At 45.4% G+C, this 25164-nt stretch overlaps 2 protein-coding genes and 1 long non-coding RNA gene across 3 annotated transcripts; 2 read left to right on the top strand and 1 right to left on the bottom strand.

Annotated features, from left to right (window-relative positions):
• The first annotated feature begins 10560 nt into the window (after nt 1–10560).
• Nucleotides 10561–17729, top strand: LOC123411609 (receptor-like protein kinase 5). Its single transcript, XM_045104573.1, has 4 exons — nt 10561–11468; nt 13706–16579; nt 16651–17106; nt 17289–17729. Exons 1-3 carry the CDS (start codon nt 10961–10963, stop codon nt 17103–17105), a joined length of 3837 nt encoding a protein of 1278 aa, XP_044960508.1. The 5' UTR covers nt 10561–10960; the 3' UTR covers nt 17106; nt 17289–17729.
• Nucleotides 11353–24658, bottom strand: LOC123411611. The gene is made up of 3 exons (XR_006613291.1): nt 24515–24658; nt 12212–13408; nt 11353–11434 (listed from the first exon to the last, which is right to left on the bottom strand). It is a non-coding gene; the product is annotated as an uncharacterized LOC123411611 (long non-coding RNA).
• On the top strand, nt 17480–21009 carry LOC123411610 (GDT1-like protein 4). The gene is made up of 9 exons (XM_045104574.1): nt 17480–17572; nt 17780–17853; nt 17957–18053; nt 18329–18426; nt 18516–18588; nt 19822–19904; nt 20193–20256; nt 20349–20445; nt 20703–21009. The coding sequence occupies exons 2-8, from the start codon at nt 17800–17802 to the stop codon at nt 20366–20368; spliced, it is 489 nt and encodes a 162-aa protein (XP_044960509.1). The 5' UTR covers nt 17480–17572; nt 17780–17799; the 3' UTR covers nt 20369–20445; nt 20703–21009.
• Nucleotides 24659–25164: the final 506 nt, after the last annotated feature.

Raw genomic sequence — 25164 nt, 5'->3', positions numbered from 1 at the left:
GAGTAGCTGCGACGGGGCTTATAAACAAGTGTTAGTCCCCCTCGCTGGGCGAGGTGGGACTAAACTTATCGTGCAGCCAAGGAGGGGCTTTAGTCCCGGGTGGAGCCACGCCCCGGGACTAAAGACCCCCTTTAGTCCCGGTTGGAGCTCCGCACCGGGACTAAAGGCCCCTGCTTCCCGCCTTCTGGTCTACCGAAAAAGGGCCTTTAGTCCCGGGTCGTGGCTCCACCCAGGACTAAAGGGGGTCTTTAGTCCCGGATCGAGCCCCGAACCGGGACTAAAGATCCACCTATATAAGCGGGAGTTAGAAAATTTCCAACCCAAATCGCATTTCCTTCTCTCCTTCTTCTCCTGCCCGGCGCGGCACAGCGACGAACTCGGCAACGCCGTCAGGCTGCGTGCCGTCCTGCTCGCCGCCGCCTGCCGTCCTCCTCGCCGCGCACCGCCGTCCTCCTCGCCGCGCGCCGTCGACACCTCCGGCCGGTAAGCCCCCCGCCCCCTCCTCCCCAACACTCCGGCCAGTAGAAGAAAAGAAGAAAAAGGAGAAGAAAAGAAGAAAAAGGAGAAGAAAAGAAGAAAAAGGAGAAGAAAGGAAGAAAAAGGAGAAGAAAAGAAGAAAAAGGAGAAGAAACGAAGAAAAAGGGAAGGAGAAGAAAAGAAGAAAAAGGAGAAGAAAAGAAGAAAAAGGAGAAGAAAAGAAGAAAAAGGAGAAGAAAGGAAGAAAAAGGGAAGAAAAGAAGAAAAATATTTTTTGTCATTTAATTCCTATTGTTATTAGGTTTGTGCTAGATTATTAGGGTTAGTAATATTTAGAATTAGGAAAAAGGAAAATAAGAAGAGGAGGAGAAGAAAATAAGAAAAAGGAGAATAATAAGAGGAGGAGAGGAGAAGAAGAGGAAAAATAGAAGAAGAGGAGAAGTAGAAGAAGAGAAAAAATTAGAAGAGGAGGAGAGGAGAAGTAGAAGAACAGAAGAGGAGAAGTAGTAGAAGAAGAGGAGAAGTAGAAGTAGAAGAAGAAGTAGAAGAAGAGGAGAAATAGAAGAAGAGGAAAAAATAGTTTAGGGTTACAAGAAGAAGAAATATATTTTTTTGTCATTTAATTTTGCTATTGTATAGTGTATATGCTTAAGTGTTAATAGTGTTTCTTAGATTATTGCTTAATTTTGCTATTGTATATGCTTAAGTGTTAATAGTTTAATTTTGCTATTGTATATGCTTAAGTGTTAATAGTTTATTTTTAGCAAGAAAATTAATAAAACTAGTTTAATTTTGCTATTGTATATGCTTAAGTGTCCGGGACTGGGCTCCGCCCGGCTCGTATTTTAGAGTTTAGGTTCTAGTCAAGACCCGGGACTAAAGGTCCTCCTATATAAAACGATACTTCGAAGTTTCCAACCCCTCTTATATAGTTTGTTAGTTTATTAGTTAATCAAATGTCCGTTTTTTGCAGAACTATGGATCCACATATCAGGAACCTCGAAGAGGAAGAACTTCTCGAAGATATAATCAAAGACGGCCCCGACGTTGAACCAGCTGAATCTCCGTCGTCATATCTAAACCCCTCCGGATATGGAATGGAGGTCGACCGACACGAAGATGAAGCCGATGGGGCAGGAGATAGGTCCAATGACGGAGAAGGTGATAGCTCCACTGATGGAGAAGCCGGTGGAGAAGCCGGTGAAGAAATAATAAAGTCCGGCGAGGTATACATATGAAGTTCGACAATCACTTGTAATATGTGAAAAATATTGGAGATAGCTCTATATTATATACATATACATTCATTTGACGAATGTTTCTCCCTCTTAGGCCTCCACATCGAGCAAAGCTACGAAACGAGGCCCGACTAGAAAGTTGGATGCACGAACGCATTACACCTTTGAGGTGATATTGCCTATGGGCGAACCCAAGCTTCTTAAGAATGCTGCTGACACATTCAAGAAGCAATGCGGAGTTCTCGTTAGGGATCACGTCCCGATCAGCGTTCGGGAGTGGAACAAGCGCAAAGGGGCAGTCGATAGTGACTATGTCGCCGAAAGGTACAAAGATAATCTTTGGAATGATCTCATGTCACATTTCAACCTGCCAGAATGTGAGAATGAAGACGCCGCAGACAAACTGAGGGCCAAAGTCAAGCAGTGGGCTCTAAAGAAGATGGCCGAACTGTTCCGTAGCTGGAAGAAGAAGCTATGGAAAAACTATCTGAAGACAAAGAAAGTGCCAGTATTCGAGGGGTATCTAGCCAAGCAGGCGAATCACTGGAAGGCATTTCAAGAGTACAAGGAGTCAGAAGATGCCCAGGCATTATGAGAAAAGAACAAGATAAATGTCGACAAGAAGAAATATCACCACAAGCAGGGGCCAGGGGGCTATGAGACTGCCATCCCAAAGTGGGATAAGAAAGAGCAAGATCTGCTAGATAAAGGCATCGTACCTGAACCACTCCGTGATGAGTGGGAATTGAGAGCAAGAAATTGGTTCCTTGCGCATGGTGGTTCGTACGACGAAGAAACAGGGGACCTCATCTGCAGTGATGGTCTTAGGATACCCAGGGAGAATTGGAAAAGGATAGTGAAAGAAATTAAGGAGGGAAAAAGAAAGTTCACTCCAGATAGAGAGAAAGATTTGCTCACACTGGTCCTCGGCAATGACGAACATGGAGGACGAACGCGAGGCTTCGGTCCTTCTTACCCGTGGTGGCTTGGGTTTGCCAGAGACCAAGACACTTACAGAAGCCGAGAGAGAGCAAAGAAGCGGCAGCAGGATGAGGAGAATGACAAGTTCAACCAGTTGCTTGCCAGGATTAACGAGCAACAGAAGAAGATTGATGAGCTTAGAGGAGTAGCGCGCCAGGAAGATCCTGCACTTGATATTACCGGCGCCCCATCTAAGCGGAAAAGCAGCGTGGCTGAATCTGAGGCCCCGCCCAACGATGCACGAAAAATGATAGAGGGCGGTCCCGGTTACCCCGTGGATGGAATCAAGGAGTCAACATCATGTGAACTCCATCAGAAATTCAAGAACATATCCATGAAGGTGGCCGTCGGACAAGCTTTACCTTCTGGCCCTGATGCATGCTGGCATGGCCGTGAGATTCCAGCTGGCTTTGCTAAAGTCGGGGTGGATGAAATCATGGCGGGGTTTCATGATATGGAGTTCGACATAGCTGGACCCGAAGATGAGAGGACACTCGGAGAAGTACTGGGTGGAGTCATCCTATGGGACAAGAACTACATCAAGCTTCCAGGCTCGGCCCCAAGGACAACACCGCCTCCGAGTCGTCGCAGGTCACCTACACCTCCATTACCTCCAAGCCCTCCACATGATGTCGGCCAGCACAACATGAGTCCATCTCGATCACCGCCGCCGGACTTGGGTCGTCCGTCTCCGCCGCCGCCCGCTCCGGATACTAAGCGGAAGCGTGCCATCAAGAACGCTCCGCCGACGATTTCTAAGCGACGGATCCCCCCAAAGCGCAAATGGTCGCCCCTCCCAAAGGTACCTCATGCTAATCTTCCTATCAGACCTTATGATCGTACCCCCGAGGAAAACGCCAGGATAGCAAAGGAACATCATGATGCGCAGATGAAAAAGAAGGAACCCGAGCCCCGCCCGGAATACACCGAGAAGCAAATAGCATTTGCAAAATACTTCACGACCCTTCCATCACAGTATGACTTACACCATAAGCCTGATGACTATACACACACATTGCAGCAGGAAGTGAAAAAGAGCAGATCACGTGCAAGTTCAAGTGGGAGCAAATCAAGTTCAACTACAAGCAAGAAAAAACAGACGTTCCTCAGCTTGGACAACAGGACAAACAGTCGATCCCACCCCTCAAGGTGTTAACCGAGAATGTTCCCCCTCCGGTGCAGGGGAAAGATTTGGAATTAGCAAAGAAGTGGGCGGCTGAATGGGGTATCTCGGTTGAAGACATTCTTGCTTCCCAAGACGACAGGTTACCCAAGGCTGTGGTAGCCCCTAAGCCACAGTTTGTCATGGGAGAGCCTTTGGTCAGCAAAGATGATCTCCCAACAAATATGCGTTACTTGCATACATGGTACTTAAGTGAATCAAAGAATGGGAGAACGATGATCGTGGTGAGTGTCCCACGGGAGTACTACGGCCGCCCCGAAGAAATCTATATCGACTTTGATGAACTCTTCCAGATGTACAATGGCGACGCCCTCGACAAATCGCTTATGAGTTGCTATTATCTGTAAGTTTTTCAATTCGTTGTCTACATATAACTTGTTTAGTTATTTCAATTCATTGTCTATATATAACTTGTACTCTATTATGCAGAATGAAGATTCTGGATTGTAAAAGTAAGAACATCATAAATATTGGGTTTATTGACCCAGATAAAATACATATAGCGACGCTAACTGATAAATCCAAGGAGACGGAGGAAAACCTTCTAAGGTTTCTAACAGATCAAAATTTCTGTGACCACATACTGTTTCCATACAACTTCAGGTGAGGGTCTTTACTCTGTTGTGTCCATTCACTTATAAGTGTAATTGATAAGTTACTGACGCACACACACACACACACATATATATATATATATATGCAGCTTTCATTGGATTCTGTTGGACATTCAAATTGATAAGGGAAGAGTTGATGCCTTCGACCCATTATCGAGACCCTTGGAACAGTTCCAAAGCCTGCAGGACATGCTCCAAGGGTAATTTCAATCATTCTTGTGCTCTATCGGTCTCTTTCGATGATTTTCTGATATACCAATTAATGAAAAACTTAGCAAATCATTATCCTTGTCGGGCAGGGTTTGCAAGCGGTTCAAGTGCGTGACTCCCGGTATCGAGCGTGAGAAGCTGACCTTTAGAGCGGCTCAGGTAAGTAGTAGTATGATATACTTCTATTTTCAATACATTTATGATGCTAGATTATTATTTTGATTATATATATTCTATTCTCGTAAAGTGCGACCAGCAGCCACGGGGAACGCATCTATGCGGATACTATGTTTGCGAGACCATTCGCACGTTTACCTCTGAGCACAAGGATCACAGATTCGACGTAAGCAATGAACATTCACACCTCTATTTTTACCCGTCATTCTTTGTTATCATGATTGATATTCATATTCATCTCCACTTCTTATATAGTACACGGCCATGAGGACGAAGGTCCTACCAGAGCAACGCGCGATTGCTGTTGCAGAGGAGCTTGCGACCTTTCTCAGGACGGAAGTTATAGATGACAAAGGACGATTTAGTGTAGCTAGGGGCCATTACTGATGTTCGTCCATGTAATCGAATAGACGGGCTCTAGTCCCGATAATTCAGATCTCCATATAATTGTATATATATATATATGCTCGCTTGTAAGATAAGTTAATCTTATATATATATATGCATAATTATTTCTATTTAAATTATATGAAAACTAATTCCCGAACACCAAACGAGGCATCACGTTAATATCTCGAACACCTAAACCCTAAAACCCTAAAACCCAAAAATAATTTCATTCAAAAAAAACCCAAAAATAAGCAAAATCTAAAACTCTTTAGTCCCGGTCCGTGTAACGAACCGGGACTAAAGGGCCTGCCCCTCGGGCCCTACGAGACGCCCACATGGAGCACCTTTAGTCCCGGCTTGTAACAGGGTCGGCACTAAAGGTTAGGCCTTTAGTCCCGCCCCTTTAGTCCCGGTTGATGAACCGGGACTAAAGCCCCTTACGGGCCGGGGCTAAAGGCCCCGTCCCCACTAGTGGAATTACTGGTACATAATTACTCCGTTTCATAATATAAGAACGTTACAGTAGATGATAGAACTAGAATGATCTTGTGAGGTCGGTGTTAGATGATGAAGCGTTCCTACTCCTTCGAGGGGAGCCGCGTTGGTTTATATTGATAGGTTGCCTTGTTGTGCAAGGGATAAGTACAAGAGTTTCAATACAATAGGAGATAGAGGAGGAGGTTGAGATTACAACAATATCTCTATATTCTAACACCCTCCCTTAATCTCAACTACCTAAATTAAGATTACTCTTGAACTCATCAAATGGTCGTGTTGGTAGTGCCTTGGTGAAACCATCCGCCACTTGATCTTTGGAGGGAATAAACCGTATCTCAAGCTTCTTTGCTGCAACCCTTTCTCGTACAAAGTGAAAATCATTCTCTATGTGTTTTGTTCTAGCATGAAACACTGGGTTTGCACACAAGTATGTTGCACCCAAGTTATCACATCATAAGCATGAGATCTGATTATTTTTAACTCCCAATTCTGCAAGAAGTGACTCAACCCAAATAACTTCAGCAGCTGCATTAGCCAAGGATTTATACTCAGCTTCTGTGCTTGAACGTGATACAGTGGCTTGTTTCCTAGCACTCCAAGAAATAAGATTTGGTCCAAAGAATATGGCAAAACCTCCAGTTGATCTTCTGCCATCACTATAGCCTGCCCAGTCAGCATCAGAAAATGCACTTACAAGAGTGGAATTAGAACTTTTGAAATGAAGTCCTATACCCACAGTATGCTTTACATATCTTACAATCCTCTTGACAGCTGCCCAATGTGCAGAAGTAGGTGCATGTAGATACTGACAAACTTTATTAACAGCTAATGAAATATCTGGACGCGTGAGAGTTAAATATTGCAACGCTCCCACAGCACTCCTATACCTTGTACTGTCTTCCTCTTGGAGTGGATCTCCTTCATAGGCCGAAAGTTTTTCTGAAGAAGACAAAGGTGTAGGTACTGGCTTGCAATTTTTCATCCCCATACGAGACAGAAGTTCAGTGATATATCTCTCCTGATTTAACATAATTCCATCTTGAGTTTTTCTGACTTCAATGCCTAGGAAGAAGTGCAAATCACCTAGGTCTTTTAAAGCAAATTCTGAGCTTAGGTCATGGAGAAGAGCATTGGTGGCATTTTGTGAAGAACTTGCAACTATAATATCATCAACATATATAAGCAAGAAAATGACCACTCCTGCCTTGTTATAAATAAACAAGGATGTGTCAGCCTTTGAAGCAATACAGCCAAGAGATTACAATTGCAAGCTCAGTCTAGAATACCATGCTCTAGGTGCTTGTTTCAAGCCATAAAGTGCTTTATCAAGTTTGCAAACAAAGTGTGGAAGTTTCTTACTTTCATACCCAGGTGGCTGTCTCATGAACACTTCCTCTTCCAGAACACCATGCAAAAATGCGTTCTGTACATCTAGTTGTCTTAGGCTCCATCCTTTGGACACAGCAAAGGCCAGTACAAGTCTGATAGTTGCAGCTTTCACAACAGGACTGAAAGTGTCCTCATAATCAATACCATAAGGTTGCTTGAAACCTTTTGTAACTAGACGTGCCTTATACCTGTCAATGGAGCCATCTGCCTTCTTTTTAACTCTATATACCCATTTGCAATCAATTATATTTTTACCTTTCTGATTTGGTACAAGATGCCATGTTTTATTTTTCATAAGCGCGGAATATTCTTCATCCATTGCCTTCTTCCATTTGGGATCATCAAGCGCACTGCTCACGCTTGTTGGCTCTCCTGAAATACATAACATGCCATATGGTATAGTCCCATCCGTTCTTATTTTTGGATTTCGTATACCTTTTTGTAGTCTAGTCATGATTTTTGGAGATGCCACAGATTGGACTGCAGGTGCACTCGCCACAGCCGATCCAGAAGAGTCATGTGCTATTGCGGTTTGCACAGGGGATCCTGTGGCCATCGGTGAGGCCGTCGATCCTACAGGCGTACTTGGAGTAGTCGCGCGGCGCGGCACGAAGGATCCGCCCCCCAACCGCGACTGCATGCGCACGCGGGGCGAGGGGGATCCTGTCCCGCTGCTGTCCCCGCCTGTCATCGACGTGGTGTCGCGGGGTTGGCTGGAACTGCCGCTGGTGGGAGCCCGATCCGAGGCGGATTCTGCCGCGCGATCCAAGGACGGCGCGCGTGCAGGTGTGCCAGGCGCCGCTGAATCGTCCTCGTGGTCCGTGCCAGGCTCGTCTTCTTGTGCCGCATGAAATATAAGATCGTTTTGATCATTTTGAGCGCCGTTTTCACCAGGAACCTGCACAAGCATAAGAGTAGGACCAGTACCGGCAGTAATATCATCATATTGATTAGTACAATTATCACCCCCATGATCAAAAGACCGAAGATGTGTAGGAAGGAGAAGGATTTCTTGGCGAAGAAGTTGACCAGCATTGGGATGAAGTGAAGCAAAGGGAAATACGGACTCATCAAAAACAACATCCCTAGATATGTAGACCCTACCAGTAGGAATATCAAGACATTTAACCCCTTTATGCATAGGGCTATAGCCTAAAAAGGCACATTGTTTAGAGCGGAAAGCAAGTTTGCGTGTGTTGTATGGTCTGAGATTGGGCCAACATGCACACCCAAAGACACGAAGAGAAGGGTAGTTAGGTGTAACACCAAGGAGACGTGTCAGAGGAGTTTCAAATTTGATAACCTTGCGTGGAAGTAAGTTGATGAGATATGTGGAAGTTAAAAAGGCTTCATCCCAAAATTTGAGTGGCATGGATGCATTTGCTAGTAGGGCAAGTCCCATGTCAACAATGTGACGATGTTTCCTCTCAGCAGAGCCATTCTGTTGGTGCGCATGAGGACAGGATACATGATGTGATATGCCAAGTTTTTGAAAGAAGGCATTTAACTTTTCATACTCACCAACCCAGTCGGTTTGCATAGCAATGATTTTGGAGTTCAGTTTGCGTTCAACAAGCTTTTGAAAGTTGATAAAGACTTGGAATACATCAGATCTTTTTTTCAGCAAGTAAATCCAAGTAAATTTACTATAATCATCAATGAAGCTAACATAGTAAGAGAATCTTCCAACGGAAGTGGGGGCTGGTCCCCATACATCTGAGAAGATGAGTTGTAATGGAGAAGTAGACACACTAAGAGAAATAGAATAAGGTAATTGATGATTTTTAGCTTGTTGACACGGATCACAAACTGACTCAACACTAGGCTCATAAGAGAGTTTATTTTTGCTAAGAATATATTTAACTATAACTGAAGATGGATGACCCAAACGACTGTGCCACCTTGATGAAGAAGGCTTGGTGACAATGTTTGCCTGTTTATCTGACCATGAAGACGAAGATGATATGAGTGGGTAGAGACCTCCTACGCACCGTCCTCTAAGAATGATTCTCCTTGTTGCCAAGTCCTTGACCAAGAAAAAATAGGGATGAATTCTATGAGAACATTGTTATCAAGAGTGAAACGATGGACGGAAACAAGATTTTTGGAAGTTTCTGGGACATGCAAAACATCTTTCAGGTGCAAGTTTTTCATGGGGTTTTTAACAATTGAACTACCAATATGAGAACTATTCATACCAGATCCATTTGCCGTGCGAATTTGGTCACCACCATTGTACGTTTCCTGCATGGTCAGCTTGTCAAGTTCACCTGTAATATGATTGGTTGCTGCACTGTCGGCATACCAATTTGTGTCAACACCATAGGAGACTGCATGCGCCTCCTTTTCTTCCTGGTCATTCTCTTCATATCGCCACCAGCAAACACGTGCACCCCCTGGATGATGCTTGAGGAAAATCTGACACTCTGGGAAGTCGTGTTGCTGATCACGCACCTGCTGTTGTTGCTGCTGCCGAGGGCGTCCTCTGAAACCGCCATTGGAGGGAGAGGGTTGGCGGTCACCGCGGTCATTGCTACGGCCGCGCCCCCTTCCTCCTCGCCCGCGATGGGATCTGCCGCGGGACGAGCCACGGCCTCTGTAGACCGCATTGGCAGAAGTATGGAACCCTCCTGAAGGTGAGTCGCCCAACATCTCCATCCTTTGATCAAAGGCAAAGATCTGGGCGAACAGATCATCGGCGGTGATGATGTTCTTGACAGCGCCGATTGCCGCTACCACAGAGTCGTAGTCACGGTCCAGACCTGCAAGTATGTAGTCCACCATCTCTGGATCAGAAACGGGGCGACCAGCAGCAGGTAGTTCATCCCCAAGACTCTTCATCTCCGCCATGTACGCTGAGCTAGACATAGTGCCTTTCTTGGTGTTGGTGATCGCAATTCTCAGGTTGGTGATCCGAGATTGCGATTGTGAAGCGAAGAGGTTGTTGATTGTTGTCCAGAGATCGAAGGTGGAGTCCCTCCCGACGACCTGTGCAAGGATCTCAGGAGACATGGAGTTGAGTAGATATGACAGAACCTGTTGATCTTTGGCGATCCATGATCCATACAGAGGATTCGGCTCTTGGGCCGTGGTTTTGTCCGCCTTGGTGACTTCCACCATTTTGGGCGGAGCGGCGTCGGAGTTGTCCAGGAGTCCAGTAACCTGCGCTCCTCGCAGGGCTGGGAGGACCTCCGTCTTCCAGAGGATGAAGTTCCCTCTCGCAAGCTTTTCTGATGGAGGTGAACCGAGGTTCAAGGCGATGCTGGCTGAGGAAGTCATGGCGCCGATCGTGGGTGTGACCTGGGTTTGATTGTTTCTGGTTTGTGGCTAGATGTGTGAAAGAGGGGCTCTGATTACCATGTTAGATGATGAAGCGTTCATACTCCCTCGAGGGGAACCGCGTTGGTTTATATTGATAGGTTGCCTTGTTGTGCAAGGGATAAATACAAAAGTTTGAATAGAATAGGAGATAGAGTAGATGGATGAGGAGGTTGAGATTACAACAATATCTCTATATTCTAACAGTCGGGAGCGGCAGGATAATGCAAAGGAGAATCGTTGCAGCGAGGGGAGCTGCCAACGAGCGAGATATGACGCGGTGACAGGTGAGGGAAGCAGCCCAGCAGCGATATATGATGTGGTGGCCGCTGATTGGTTCATCGATTGCATGAGCTTCATGAAGGGATGAGAATTGACAAAACTGCCCTAGTACGTACGATGTGCCCAAGCCCTCTATAAAAGCTATACACCAGCCACCTCTTTCGACTCAACTGTAGTCTTCCATCGTTAAACGTCTCTCCACAATGGCGAAACCATCCCAATCCGTCCTTGTGCAACTCGCGGCGGCCCTCCTCTTCCCGCTCGCCCGCTCCGACGCCGCCAGCCCCACCTCCACCGTGTACGACGAGCTCCGCAGCCGTGGCTTCCCGCGCGGCCTGCTCCGGGCCAACGTCACACTCGACGCTGGTTCAGAGGACTTCGCTCTAGACCTCATCTCCAGTTGCCGCATCCTTCTGCCCGCGTACTTCTGCCTCACACGGAGGCCCGTCGCCGTGGGGTTCGACCGGTCGCTGCAGCACGACGAGTTCATGGGCTCGCTGCGCCACGAGCTCTCCGGACACGTCGACGAGCTGCTCGGCCGCGTCGTCGCCGACCCGGCCGCGAGGTGCCTTGTCACTGGCACCTTCTTCGTGTTGCCGGTGACGGCGGCCAGGAAGTTGGGCATCACTTACGCGACGGAGCCCGCGCTCATCTTCAACCTCTACCACCGCGTCCACCTGCTCACCAAGAACGGACACTTCAGATGCAACGGTAAACAAACATCCTTTTTGTAGAATAGCATTGCTCAAAAGTAAACCCGTTTGGCTAGAGCTTATATGTAATGTCAATTAGCAGTTAGCCGTTTGTTAACAGTGGCAAACACACACGCGTATGGCAAACTGAACAACCATGCATGCATCGCATCCACAAACTTAAACAGGGCACACGCACTAATAAACTTTTTTACTTTTTTGCTGTTCGTGCATGGATGTTTAAGCTATGTTTGATTGATAGAAAAGTATTATAAAATCCAAAGTATATTTCAAAACAACAAATATTTTATCCTATATAGGCGCACGATACCATAGAAATAACATACTCGAGTAATTAGTAAGACATGCGGGCATCGGATTAATTAAAAAATAGTCGCAGCAAAAGAAAAATATTATTTGGGCTAGGCAAGCGAGAGTCATCACGTAATAAAAAGACTAGCAGAAAAGTCATGGCCATGTACGTGCACACATGTGGTAACAAATTATTATTTTTTGCTCGGCACACAGATCATAAATTGATTAATTAAACTGGTATCGGCTAAAAAAATTAAACTGATATATCTGGTTATAATATAACAGAATTCAGATTCTGGCCTAAGCTCAGCCTACGTTCTTATGAAATACTCCTACATAAGACGTTTCTGACACTGTCATTACCTAAAAAAAACATCCTATATTAAGTTACAGAGATACATACAAGTACAAATAGTAAACCAGGAGGAACTTCTACATGCCACGTACAAGTAGATAACCAGGAGCAATCCGGTTCCAATACGCATCCATGACATCAAAGCCGATGACATCCATAATCTATTTTCACAAACGAAAAATCATAGTCGCTTCTCATACAAACGTGCATGAGAAAAGAAAACAAAAAGGTAAGGAAAACAAGAATTTGCACCTAGCTAAGCATGCACGTATACATGCATGATATAAAGGGGGTTAAAGGCAAGCCTACTGTGTGCTACCATGAGGCATGCTAGAAAAATGAATCAAGTGGCAGTGCAACTGTGCAAGGAGAAAAATATATTTCACATAAAAAGGTACAAACATATATTTTTTTAAATACCTGGTATGGACAATACATAGACACATATACACCCCCCCATAAATACATACTCATACATTGTCTACAGCCACAAGAGGGTGAAAATTAATGAAATCACAACTAATGCAGCATTATATTGTCGACCGCTACATTGCTTTTCACTGATAAATAAATATGACTATATCATTAAAAAATGTGAATAAAGAGCTTTCATTAATCATCAAGCAGGATTACAATCGCTCTGCAGACATTCAGCTAAGAAAAGAGGAACAAAGTTGATCCAAAGGCACCTTCTCCTAGTACTAGAGCCCTGCTTAGCACAAAGATGTAGTCCCTCCGTAAACTAATATAAGAGCATTTAAAACATTATTTTAATAATCTAAACACTCTTATAATAGTTTACAGAGGGAGTATTAAATATGCCACATTTGTTCACTGTATGAGCTTGAATATCCACGCCAATGTGTAGAAGAATCGGACAGTTCACAAAAAAAATCATTGTGGATACAACTTTATAGGCGAAAAAAGATAAGTCTATTTCAGAAATATAAGCGATAGCTCTCTAATTATGCTGATAAGGGAACATGGTTGTATCAGTATATGCATAATCCAAAGTAAGTAATGAAGGAATATCAATAATTCAGTTTTCATAAGAACTGCACACGAAATAACAACAATAATATAATTTTATAAAATTGGTTATTAAATTTTAGAAGCAAAAATTTAGAACTAAGATAGAAGAATTAAGAAAATTAATTTGTGCTGCTGCATCTGGTGCCCTGGAATGTGTGCCATCTGGGATGAGCATGTCACCGTCGATAGTTGTACCTGGATGGGCGTCGAGAGACGAGGCACATAATATGCGTGTCAAGTCGGTTTTCCAGTGTGCCCTGTTTTAAAAAAGGAATTCTGAGGTTCTTTTTTTAATGCAAAGAAAAACGCGTGGTTTTTAAAATACTACAGTATTGAAACCACAGTTTTTAGTGATTGCCAAACAGTTCACTGTAATTAAAATTGTGGTAATCTAAAAAACTGCAGTATTATTAAATACATAAAAAAATGCTTTATTATCAAACGATAGAGCGTCACTACTGCTTTCGCTAAGTAATGTAAATTGGTGGTTGCTGCAAATGGTTTGTCATCATACCATCAATTTTGAAGATCCAAATATTTGGAATGTGTTGCAGAGCCTCGGAAGGACACAATCACGTACATCACAAGCATGCCGGCGATCGAGCCGCGCGAGCTCATGTTGTACCTCCAGGAGACGGACACCACTACTCTCAACCAGGATGATCCAATTCAATCGGGCCCCCATCCCCTCCCTGTCGTGACCAGCCCAGCTCCTTCCCTTTTGTCACATTGTTGCTTTATCGGCGGCGGCGGCCAACATCCTCTTGCTCCCTGGTCACAACCACTCTGCAACGTTGCTAACCTCCACCATCCGTCTCCGCTGCTACTCGCCTTCATCGTGCCGCTGCTCACCTCCACCGCGCTACTGCTCGCCCGTTGTCGTACCGCCACGTTGCTGCTCACCCTCCTGTCACTGTTGATCCCTACCGTTACTCGCCCTCTCGCCATTGTTGATATGCGCCGATGCGCTCCTAGGTCTGTGAGATCAAGTTTGGGGATTAAGACTTATTTCCTCCACTTCCTCGTTGTCGTTCTCCTCCTCGCCGGTGAAGCCAACTCCCGAATCACCACCAAAGAGCATAAGACGCTCCTGGCTATCAAGAAAGAGTGGGGCAATCCCCCGCAGCTTGCGTCGTGGGATACAACTGACCATTGCAGCTGGCCTGGTGTCAGTTGCATGGCACGCGGTGGAGGCCTAGTTACGGGGCTTTCCTTCAAGCGTTTAAACCTTACCGGCAACATTCCTCCGTCTATGTGCAACCTTAAGTACCTGATTCACCTTGATTTTTCATACAACAAGCTCACCGCGAGATTCCCCGGCATCACACTCTATGCCTGCTCCTGGCTTCGGTACCTTGATCTCTCAAACAATTGCTTCCATGGAGTGCTTCCTCAAGATATTAGCCGGCTAGCACCATCTTTGAAGCACCTGAACCTGACTAACAACAACTTCAGTGGTGTTCTCCCAATGGCGATTGCCGAGCTTTCGGCACTCCAGAACCTGCTTCTTGACACAAATGGCTTCACCGGTGAGATTCCAGAGGCATTCTCAAGCCTAAAGGAACTAACCACATTGGACCTGTGGGGAAACAAGCTTAGCGGTTCGATCCCTGTCTGGATCTGGCAGCACCAGAAGCTCGAGTTCCTATACTTGTATGACAACAGACTCACGGGGGAGCTGCCGTGCAACATCACTGCAGTGAATTTGATTGAGATAGACTTGTCATCGAACAAACTCACTGGTTGCATACCAGAAGACTTTGGGACTCTCAAGAAAATAACAGATATCATCCTATACCACAATGAGTTTACAGGGCCCATACCGAGAAGCATTGGCTTCCTTCCTAACCTCCGTTTCTTCCAGTTGTTTGACAATATTCTCTCAGGTGAGGTGCCACCAGAACTTGGGAAGCACTCACCGCTTGAGAATTTTGAGGTCTACAATAACAACTTGTCTGGCTTACTACCGGAACAGTTATGTGCCAATAGGAAACTATTCAACATAGTAGTTTCTAACAACAGCTTCTCGGGCGAGCTCCCAGCAAGCATTGGCAACTGCCTATCGTTGAAAAACATTATGCTCGAGAATAACAACTTCTCAGGAGAGTTTCCAGTGAATATATGGTTATTGCCGTTGGTGCATAGAATATTAATATCGGACAATGACTTCATTGGTACTATGTCGGAAAAAATCTCTTCGAATATCTCTCGAATTGAGATGCAGAACAACCACTTCTCCGGCCCGATCCCAACATTTGCGACTGGGCTATTGGTTTTGATGGCACAAAATAACCAACTGTCGGGAAAGCTACCACTTAACCTAAGCAATCTCCACAGGCTTTCCGATTTGTCAATAAGTGGGAACAACATATCTGGATCAATACCACCATCAATAGTATTGTTACAGAATCTCAAATCACTTGACCTCAGCAACAATCATATATCAGGTGCAATACCACCAGCTAGCATTGGGAGTATTTTATCACTGACACTGCTTGATTTGTCCAGCAACGAGCTAACAGGCAATATTCCACCTGACTTCGGCAACCATCCAATTAATTCCCTCAATCTTTCATTTAACCACCTCCATGGGGAAGTGCCCCTCCCTCTGCAAACTGTAAATTATAACTACAGCTTCCTTGGAAATCCTGGGCTTTGTGCCAAGTGGGGCTCGAGGATACATCTCCACAAATGCCACAGAGGCGCCCACCTGATAATCTGGTTAGTGCTTGGTCTGACTGCAGTCATCGCTTGCATCATTGTCATATGGTTGTTCTTCCGACGCCGGAAGAAGACAGAAGTGGTGGAAGAAGTGGTGACAGATTGGAAAATGTCAACATTCACACCTGATCTGGGCTTCACGGAATCCGACGTGCTTAGCAACATATCTGAAGAGAATGCTATCGGCAAAGGCGGGTCTGGGAAGGTGTATCGTGTCCACCTTCCTAGCCTTGATGGTTCCAGCAACAACAGAATAGTAGCTGTCAAGAAGATCGACCCCGAAAGGCTGGACGGCATGCAGTTCGACTCGGAGGTTAAGACATTGGGCAGCATCAACCATAATAATGTCATCAAGCTGCTCTGCAGCATCTCGAGTCAAGATACCAAGCTGCTTGTCTACGAGTACATGGAAAACGGTAGCCTCGACGACTGGCTGCACGGCCGCAAGGGCGACGGCGACACTGAACAATTGAGTTGGCCGAGGAGGCTAGCCATCGCTATTGATGCAGCCAACGGCCTCCACTACATCCACCAAAAGTGCGGGCAGGCTATTATCCATCGGGACATCAAGTCAGCCAACATTTTGCTTGACCGAGACTTCCATGCCAAGATCGCAGACTTTGGGCTTGCACGAACAGTTATCAACCCAGGCCAGTCCTCCCACATTTCAGAACATCGTGATGGGACACCCGGATACATTGCCCCCGGTGAGAATCTCAAATCCAGTAAGGCATCTCAAACATTTTCATTGAACACTAACTAAATGCAAATTTTACAGAATATTGGGTCAACGGAAGGACGAGCCAGAAGACTGACGTCTATAGTTTTGGTGTCGTTCTGCTAGAGCTGACAACCGGCCTGGTTGCCAAAGGCGTTGAAGAATCTGAAGGTTTGGCTGAATGGGCATGGAGGATATTACAGGATAGCCCCTCCTCAATCAAAGACAAAATCGACCAGCGTATCCGTGGCTCGGCCCACTTGGAAGATATCATTGTGGTGCTGAAACTCGGTGTATTCTGCACGAGTCCTCGGGCGGATATGCGGCCGTCCATGGAGGATGTCCGTACCCAGCTTATGAAGACACAGGCTGGGGCTGAGTCCATGTTGCGGAAGACACAGGCTGGGGCTGAGTCCATGTTGCGGAGGAGCTGGTCCAAGGGTGAGACCTCCAGCAGTCAGTATGATGACGGCCGGCGCGACTCTGCAGCGCATAAAAAGACCAAGAGTAATTAAGGTACGGTCATCTGTTTTTTAGGGTAGGTACGGTCAGCTTTATATCACTCATATGTTGTCTAACCGGACAAATTTATCGCACTTGTATTGCCTATCATTCGACATTCATTCATGTTCTTTTTTTATACTAGTATAACGTTAGAAAGAGTAGTTAACATTTGATCGTTTTCTTATTGTAATCAGGTGGATCATGTTGCCGTTGGAGATCACTTGGCGCCTCCCTCTATCTAACCAGATGATGTGGCTCGCTTAGCTGAAACTTGGTGCATCATGCACGAGTCCTGAAGCGCAGCTGCGGCCGTCCATGATGCTCGTCATTACGGAGCTCATGCGCCTCGACCGGATACCTCGCAGGAGTGGGTCTGAGAGGGGCACCTCCAGCAGTCAGTCAGTATGGCGTCCGGCGCGAGTCAGTAGTACGCTCGTCATTTTGCTGCAACTCCAGCAGTCGATCTAGAGTAATTAAGGTACGGTCAGCTCTATATCACTCGTATTGAACTCAGTGTTGTCGTTGTAGGCAGTCACATTTGTCAGTACGTTGGTTGTCTAGCCGGACTAACTTATCGCATCTGTATCATTCGTCGTTTATTCATGTTATTAAGTCGGCCGTTTGCCGGCCACCCAGCTCCCCTCTGACTCCGGGCGTGTGGCTGATTTTGTTTTCCTCTCTTCAGTTTGTGCGCACGAATGCACGATGGCGCCGCCGGTAACACCACCACCACGCACCGCCTCGACCGTCGCATCAAAGGTCGCTGCGCCCGTCGCATGTCTCGTCTTAGCCCTGGTTTTGGGAGCTGGGTTGCTGTTGGTCTCACACGAAAGCCTCCCCCGCCTGTTCCGCTGCTTCCCAGATGTTCGTCCACACGGCACGCGCGGCGTCTTACGTCCGAGTTGCTGGGCCTCTTCGACACCTTCTTCGCCAGCCTCTCCATGATTCTCGTCAGCGAGGTGAGCTGCCATTTCTCGGATACAAATGCTACAACTACAGTGTTTCTGAATCTGCTTTCCTGTCTAAGGAGCTGTTCGGTGATCCTCCAGCTCCCTAAAATCTAAGGATCTGCAGAGCACCTTTTCCCCTGCTTCGTAATTTTTAGCTGCTGCTTCACCAACTCCGGGAGTGGAGCTGCGGAGTCGGAGGGCCTCCGAACAGGCCTAGTATGAATGAATACACAGTAAATGTTCTTATTACCGGTTGCTGCTTGTTCATGCCTTGCTGGGTAAAGATTCACGACGAGACGTTCATCACTGCAGCCGTCACGGCGATGCGTCACCCAAGTCGACGGTGCTCTCCGGTGGGCTGTCGGCACTGGTTGTCATGAGGGTGGGTGAAACTGCAGCATCTGTTTGTTTGGCAGAACACGATCGGTGGTTCAGTCTCAATTACTCCTGATGCGTTCTGTGCTGTTTTAGGTACTATCAGCTGGGCATGGCAGGATCGTTCCGAACTTGATATCGACGAAGCACACTAACAGCGCAGCAACTGGTATTGACTTATCTGAATGTTTGCTTGATGTCCATGATAGTGATTATTCAAGCTCGTCTGAGGTTTTAGGAGTAGTAGATTTGTATTGTTGTGCATGGACATCCGGGACATTGGAGAATATTGGTCAAAACATGAGATGTAATGGCACAATATGACCATAACTGTTCCAAAAGCATTGGTAAACGTTTTAACATCGACTCCCTAAACATTGATCTGTGCAAGTACATGAAATATGCATTAGATGTCCAACATTATACAAAAACCAAATGATACAGTTTTGACATATTATCAGATACAAGTTCAAAGGTTTGATACTTGCACCTGCATTTGCTAGAATCCTTCAGAATTAGTGCCTCTGTACAAATACAAGCTGTGCAAATTCCTGTAATATCATAATTATAGATAAATGCCTTTCCCCAGTCCACGTGTTGATTTATTTTCCCAGTCCATTTAGTCACTATGGAAGTTTGCCAGTGCCAGTGAGGCTGTTCAAAACTGGATTCCCGAATTTGTGCACGACTGTTGACTAAACTCTTCTTCGCCTTTTTCATGGAAGGACTAGTGCAAAATTAGTGATACATCTAGGGAGACTCGACCACACCAACTTCACGTGAGTTCATCTAAGGAGATTCGACCACACCAACCACACCAACTTCACATGAGCTTCCATCGGTCTTATCATGCTTATAATACATCGTTGATTACACATATATATTCTTTAAATCTCAAGTAAGGTATTTCGTGAAATATGCATGTTTTGCCAATTTTATAGCACTAGCAGGCAGTTAATTCACCAGTTCGTCTAATACTTAACATCCTCCTTTTGTGTTTGTGCTTCAGTCCTTTACGCGTTCTTTGGACTGCGACTGCTTTACATTGTTTGGAGATCAGATTATAGGGCATCACAGAACAAGGAAATAGAAGAAGTATGTGCATTTTCTTACATGGTTCTTCTCCAAAGCAGAGAATTAGCTTAGTCTTGTTTGTTTTACCACATAAACTGATAATCATATAACATCTGTTTGGATTGTGATTCTATTTCTTGAAATACTGAATCCAACTGCTGAAGCATATAGATCAATTCATGTACATACACCCTTCCTTTTTGTGTCAATAGCAGTTTTAGGATCAACTGGACTGTTCTAGCATCCCTGTTACCTCGAACCTGTTCTTTTAGTTTTTTGGTGTGGTAATTTGAACACCTTATAATTTTTAAATGTTTGAAATATGCAGGTACAGGAAAGCTGGAAGCAGGTCAAGGGAAATCAACATTCAGACACATCTTCTCAAGGTTCCGTACTCCTATTTTCTTAGAGGTACATTTCCCGTCCCTTTCTCATTTATGATTTAATGTGTCTTGCTTGATAACTATTTTTCTCTTTCACAAAAAAAAAACTAGGTTTTATACCATCTCATTTGGGATGTAATCATATAGGATTGAGAATTTTTACAATTACCTTTTTAGTCTTGCATGGTATATTTCTGTTCATGCCAACTGTCCATATACGATGCTTGATAAAGTACTCCGTATTTAGTTTCAGTGATGCTGCAATGAGTTTGATTTCTATCAAGGGCTTTATGCATGACTCCTTTTTTATGATCAGTCATTTCTGTTGACCTTCCTGGCTGAGTGGGGCGACCGAAGTCAGATCGATAGCCACAATTGCGGTATGACTAATTTCCCTTAAGCAATCAAATTCTCAACTTGTCTGTGGTCAAGCAAAAATCCATTTTAACCAATAGCATGTTTCCAAATGCAGCTAGCTACCCACAAGAATGATGCAACCTTCAGGCACACCATGTGCACGTCATTTGCAGTGGTGGGCGGCAGCATGCTGGCGTCGAGGATATCGCAAGGTACTGTAAGCCACCATTGGACGTCTCTTCCTTGGCTTCTCTGTATCATCATACTTCTACCCACCATTGTAATCGCACCCTGTGCTTTCTGCATCATTTTTTTTTCATTTGTTGGTAAGTTACTATGATCACAGTCCCTAAGCCCCGTCGCCTCATCTTACTTAGCAGCATATGATGCTTGGCATACAAATTTTCATTGTACCACGATATATATATAGGGAGTAGTTAACATTTGATCATTTTCTTATTGTAATCAGGTGGATCATGTTGCCGCTGGAGATCACTTGGTTCCTCCGTCTGTCTAACCAGATGGTGGTATGTCTAATCAGATGGTGGTGGGGCTCGCTTTGCTGCACCTGCTACAGTTGTGTTTGCCATTCATGTGACCATGTCTTAGACGAGTCTGGGCTTGTAGTAATGTGCAGTACGGATCAGTATTGAGGTCACCGCTGTCATATATACCTCTTGCAAGCCGTTACACGGGATAAGTTAATCTGCTGTAAATTCCGACGTTTGTAACCTCTTCCGATATAGTGAAGATTTGCTGGCCGGTGCCCGTGGTTTTTTCCCCTTCGTGTTGGAGGGGTTTTCCACGTTAAATCCTTGTGTCCCTTCTGTGATTGCTTTCGTTCTTCGTCGATTCGCTTTGCCTGTCATATCTCTAACATTGCCTGGTGGATACGTGCCCAAAGCTCTGGCCACGTGGTGTTGGTAAAGTTGTGTATTTCTCTTCATTAGTTTTCTTTTTGCCAGGGAGAGGGGTCATGTAAAACGGACAGTGATACGGACCATACTCTCTCAAGGGCGCTTACTCCTACCACTGGTTGTAGATACAAGAGAACAAAGTGAAAACACTCATTGTGTTGGAGTGTACACATGTATAGCTATCTAGTCGTTTAGATGCTCATCCAAAGAAGAAAAGTGTCAATCGTCAAGATGCTATCTACAGGAAAACAAAGTGAATCGACTACATGATCATCTACAGGAGAACAAAGTGAACCATATAAATGCTCGTCTATAGCGCTATCTGTTTTGGATTCTCATCTACCAGAGAACATATATATACTCCAACAGATACAAACCACAATAGTAAAGCCACTTGTTCTAGCCCACACCAACACAGGCAGATAGGTACATCAGACTTGCATTAATCGGAGTCACTAACAAAATGTACTAAAATCCCTTGATCAATCACAACACAAATGCAAGCCAACGGGTTGAGGCAAACATATCTTATGTGTGTGTTGTGTTCCAGCCGAATCAGTCAGGCGACGAGTCGTGAGGCTGTGTACGTGCATGTTACCTAGTCCAAACTAACTGCACCGTCTTGAGGCACCCGGAAATTCCAGTCAGAAGCTCTTGAACTAGAATCTCACACGGTACACGTGTAGACTTGGCGTTTGAGAGAATAATGAGAGGGTAGTGGTCCGAGCAGAAGGTGGACACCATGTGCTCTCTCATTTCTTGTGAGCTTGTGATCTGCAGTTTTGTCAATTGTTGTATAAACATTCTTTTGTCAGCATGGTATTTTGCTGATATTGATATTTTAGTTTTTTTGCTATGACCAAATTTCCTGCATTGAAAATAAATTAGACATTTCTTATTATCAAGGCCGTATATAGTACTTGCAACTTAAACACATCGGCAACTTTTATTCTAGTCGTACGTAATTTTCTTGACGCTGTTAACCTAGTGAAATTATCATAGTTCTTGACTATCCCCTAGTTATTTTTGTTTGGATGTAGTGATCATCATGTATAATTTAGAATTTTCTTCAGATTAACTTGATTTGAGCATGTTGATCTTGTGTGGATGCACTGAGTGGCATGAAAGATCTACGATCTTTCAGGTTAATTTTTGTTTTGTTGATATCATTCCTTTTGTTGTTTGATAACATTCCTTTACTGATTCACTTTAGCCAGCCAGATTTGCACCAATGATATTCAGACCAAGAAAGTATATTTGCACCAATGATGGATATCCAGACCAGGAAGGTATCGATTCCAACCTATCAGCTAGCTAGCTAGGAGATATATAGCTAGCAGAGAGAAAGAGTGCTCGATCCATCATACATGGTACCAATGATATTCAGACCAGGAAGGTATATTTGCACCAATTATCGATATCCAGACCAGGAAGGTATCGATTCCAACCTAACAGCTATATAGCTAGCAGAGAGAGAGAGAGAGAGAGAGAGAGGTCGATCCATCATACATGCTTGCATGGTCCATACATACAGTACACATGCGCGCATATATGTACGTACATAAGCATCTCAACTTTATACCTGAAATCCTTGTGGCATAACAAAAATATGAGATTCTGTCTCATCAGGCAGCATGCACGCATACACACACTCTTCAAGCTCGATCGCGTGTGCTGTGCACCAGAAGGAAGCGGTCGATGGGCACACATGCATATAGATGCGAGCCCTTTAGGCTAGCAGGCAAGCTAACTAGCTTGCATGCTCCTGTCCTCCCTGCCTTTGATAAAGCCTATCTAGACATCTCGCTAGCCATTTCGCTAGCCATCTCTTTCTGTACCACGCACGCACACTTGCATGCACCTTGTCCCTCCCTTTGATATCATGCTCCTGGTGCCGTGCTTTATCAAAGTGCAAGTATATCATTCACAGCAAATTTTCTGCTATCTGCCTTTGATATGCTTTGTCTCTCCCTCCCAGGCCTCTTTTGCACTTTGTTCCTAGAGTGGATCAACGGTGGTCTCGTCTTATTCTATAATTTCCCAGCCACATGCCTGCCTCTTTTGCTTTCTCATCTTCTAGCTTTGGTTCCCTCTCCTCCACTTCGATCGTACATGCATATGGGGCGGGAGCCACACGAGTATGCATCCAATTAATCTCTAGATGCTCACATATCTTCTGTTACCAACCAGTCGACAAATCACCCGACGTAAGGCTTTACATTCTTCCCAGCTAGGGTGAAGTCCAGGTCCGGTTACCGGTGGCGCTGTCGTCTCGTAGGAGGTGCGTGGGACAGCGGGTTTGCGGACCGGTGGTGCTGCATCGCCGGTTGCGTGGGGGTGCTCGGCGAGGTGGCTTCGGGCGAAAGCCTAGACAACACGGCGTCCGTGGACGTCGTTTTCCTCCTTGGGGGGCGGGGCGTTGTGGAACCTCTCCTCGTCCAGCACCTTCGGACCATGGCCATCGGGCGAAAGGCAAAGACTCCAAAGTGAGTCGGGTGACGGCGTCGTCCTCCCACGTCGCTACCCCCTTGGGGGGCGTTACCTTGAGGGTCATCGATCTCCTTCGTGCTTTCCTGGAGCTGGACACACACGACATCGGGGTCGGCAGGTGCCTGACTGGCGATGTGGTTGGCGCGACTTATTGTGTGGTTACGATGGCGGCTTCGGGCGGAGTTGGTCTCCTGTTGAGTTTTGGTAGTCGGTCTCATCCAGCGTGTTCGAGGGGTTGCCGCGCCTCACTTTGTCTTCCCGGAGTCGGAACAGCTGAGGCGGGGCCTTGCGGCGACGATGACGCGAGGCGGGTGGTCGGTTGTGGTGCTGGCTCGACGCAGGCTCAGTGCTTTTCTCCTATAATGCTCGTCGACAGAGTCGGAACTGCCTGGTAGTTGGCGCGTGCGGTTGACTGTGTGGCAGTGACCGGCGTGGGCCTTGGCGTTTGCTTGCGGTGAGGACTATATTGATGGTCATCGATGGTGGAGTCGGAGTCGCCCTTGTGTAGGTGTGATGGCGATGACACCGGGTTGCAGCCTAGACGGTGTTCTCTCTTCGGCGACGTGTGTGCGTTCCTATGTGGGTAGCCAGGTCGCCCCGTGTGGACTGTTGTAACGGTGCTCGCCCGATTTTCCGTTAATCAACCGGGCAATTCTCTTCTTCTTAATGAATGTGATGAGGCAAAGCTTTTGCCTCCGTTTCAAAAAAAAAACCCGTTCATGACCGGTGCACTGAAAACTGAAGGAATTATATTAGTGTAGGATTAGGTGCCGTGTTGATCTTTGATGTGATGTGTGCATGCATCGACTAGAATACAAAACGAGGAGTACTAATACGGAAGCTAGCTATAGAAATGGAGTATATATGTTGTTACCTGGAGGAGTTGTTGCTCCAGAGAGCGCAAAGGTTCAATCCATGCTCGTTCCCATCAAGATTTGATTGCTGGACCCACTGGTAGTGCTGGCCTTGTCCAAGGAGTTTTTGTCAGGGATGTCTATGATTGTCGTCTTTGTTTGTCCTGCAAAATAAATATTCCACTCACTGCTAATCCAATGGTAGTACGTATATCTGTGTCTGTCTGTCACTTGTGTAAAGAGTATGATTTCTTTCTGGGAGCTGATCTGATAATACTGTAGGATGATCAAGACTTATTTTATCATTGTCAAATAAAGTGCTCATGATTTAGATGAGTGGTGAAGTCCGCATATATAGTTAACTGAAATATACACCCGTTTCATGTTGCTTCAGTGTTTGGGCCTTTTGGGATTTAGAGTAGCGCGGTGATATTATTATGTGCGCATGGTACGAATTTCTTTGTCCAGTAATCAGTATGTACCTGGCTATTCCTTTTCAGTTACACCTGAACCAGTGTCATCTCATCCTTTTAATCAGAAACATATCCATCATTTTTCAGGAGTCAATATACATTGTTGGTCCCTTTTCTAAATGCATTAGTCTGCAGGTAGATGAACCAGACTGATCTGAAAAAGAGCAGATGCATTCCGAGGCACCACGGCCAATTAC

The sequence above is a fragment of the Hordeum vulgare genome, chromosome 7H, assembly GCF_904849725.1.
Source record: "Hordeum vulgare subsp. vulgare chromosome 7H, MorexV3_pseudomolecules_assembly, whole genome shotgun sequence".
NCBI lineage: Eukaryota > Viridiplantae > Streptophyta > Magnoliopsida > Poales > Poaceae > Hordeum > Hordeum vulgare.
The sequence above is the reverse complement of the archived record's forward strand: the minus strand, read 5'-3'. Positions and strand labels throughout refer to the sequence as shown.

Excerpts from the sequence above, each read along its gene's own strand:
- LOC123411610 (XM_045104574.1), top strand. The coding sequence starts at position 17,800 with ATGGCGCCGCCGGTAACACCACCACCACGCACCGCCTCGACCGTCGCA. Across the intron at positions 18,589-19,821 it reads CACTAACAGCGCAGCAACTG|GTACAGGAAAGCTGGAAGCA; the intron begins GTATTGACTTAT and ends TGAAATATGCAG. Across the intron at positions 20,257-20,348 it reads GATCGATAGCCACAATTGCG|CTAGCTACCCACAAGAATGA; the intron begins GTATGACTAATT and ends TTCCAAATGCAG.
- LOC123411609 (XM_045104573.1), top strand. The coding sequence starts at position 10,961 with ATGGCGAAACCATCCCAATCCGTCCTTGTGCAACTCGCGGCGGCCCTC. Across the intron at positions 11,469-13,705 it reads CGGACACTTCAGATGCAACG|AGCCTCGGAAGGACACAATC; the intron begins GTAAACAAACAT and ends AATGTGTTGCAG. Across the intron at positions 16,580-16,650 it reads ACCCGGATACATTGCCCCCG|AATATTGGGTCAACGGAAGG; the intron begins GTGAGAATCTCA and ends CAAATTTTACAG.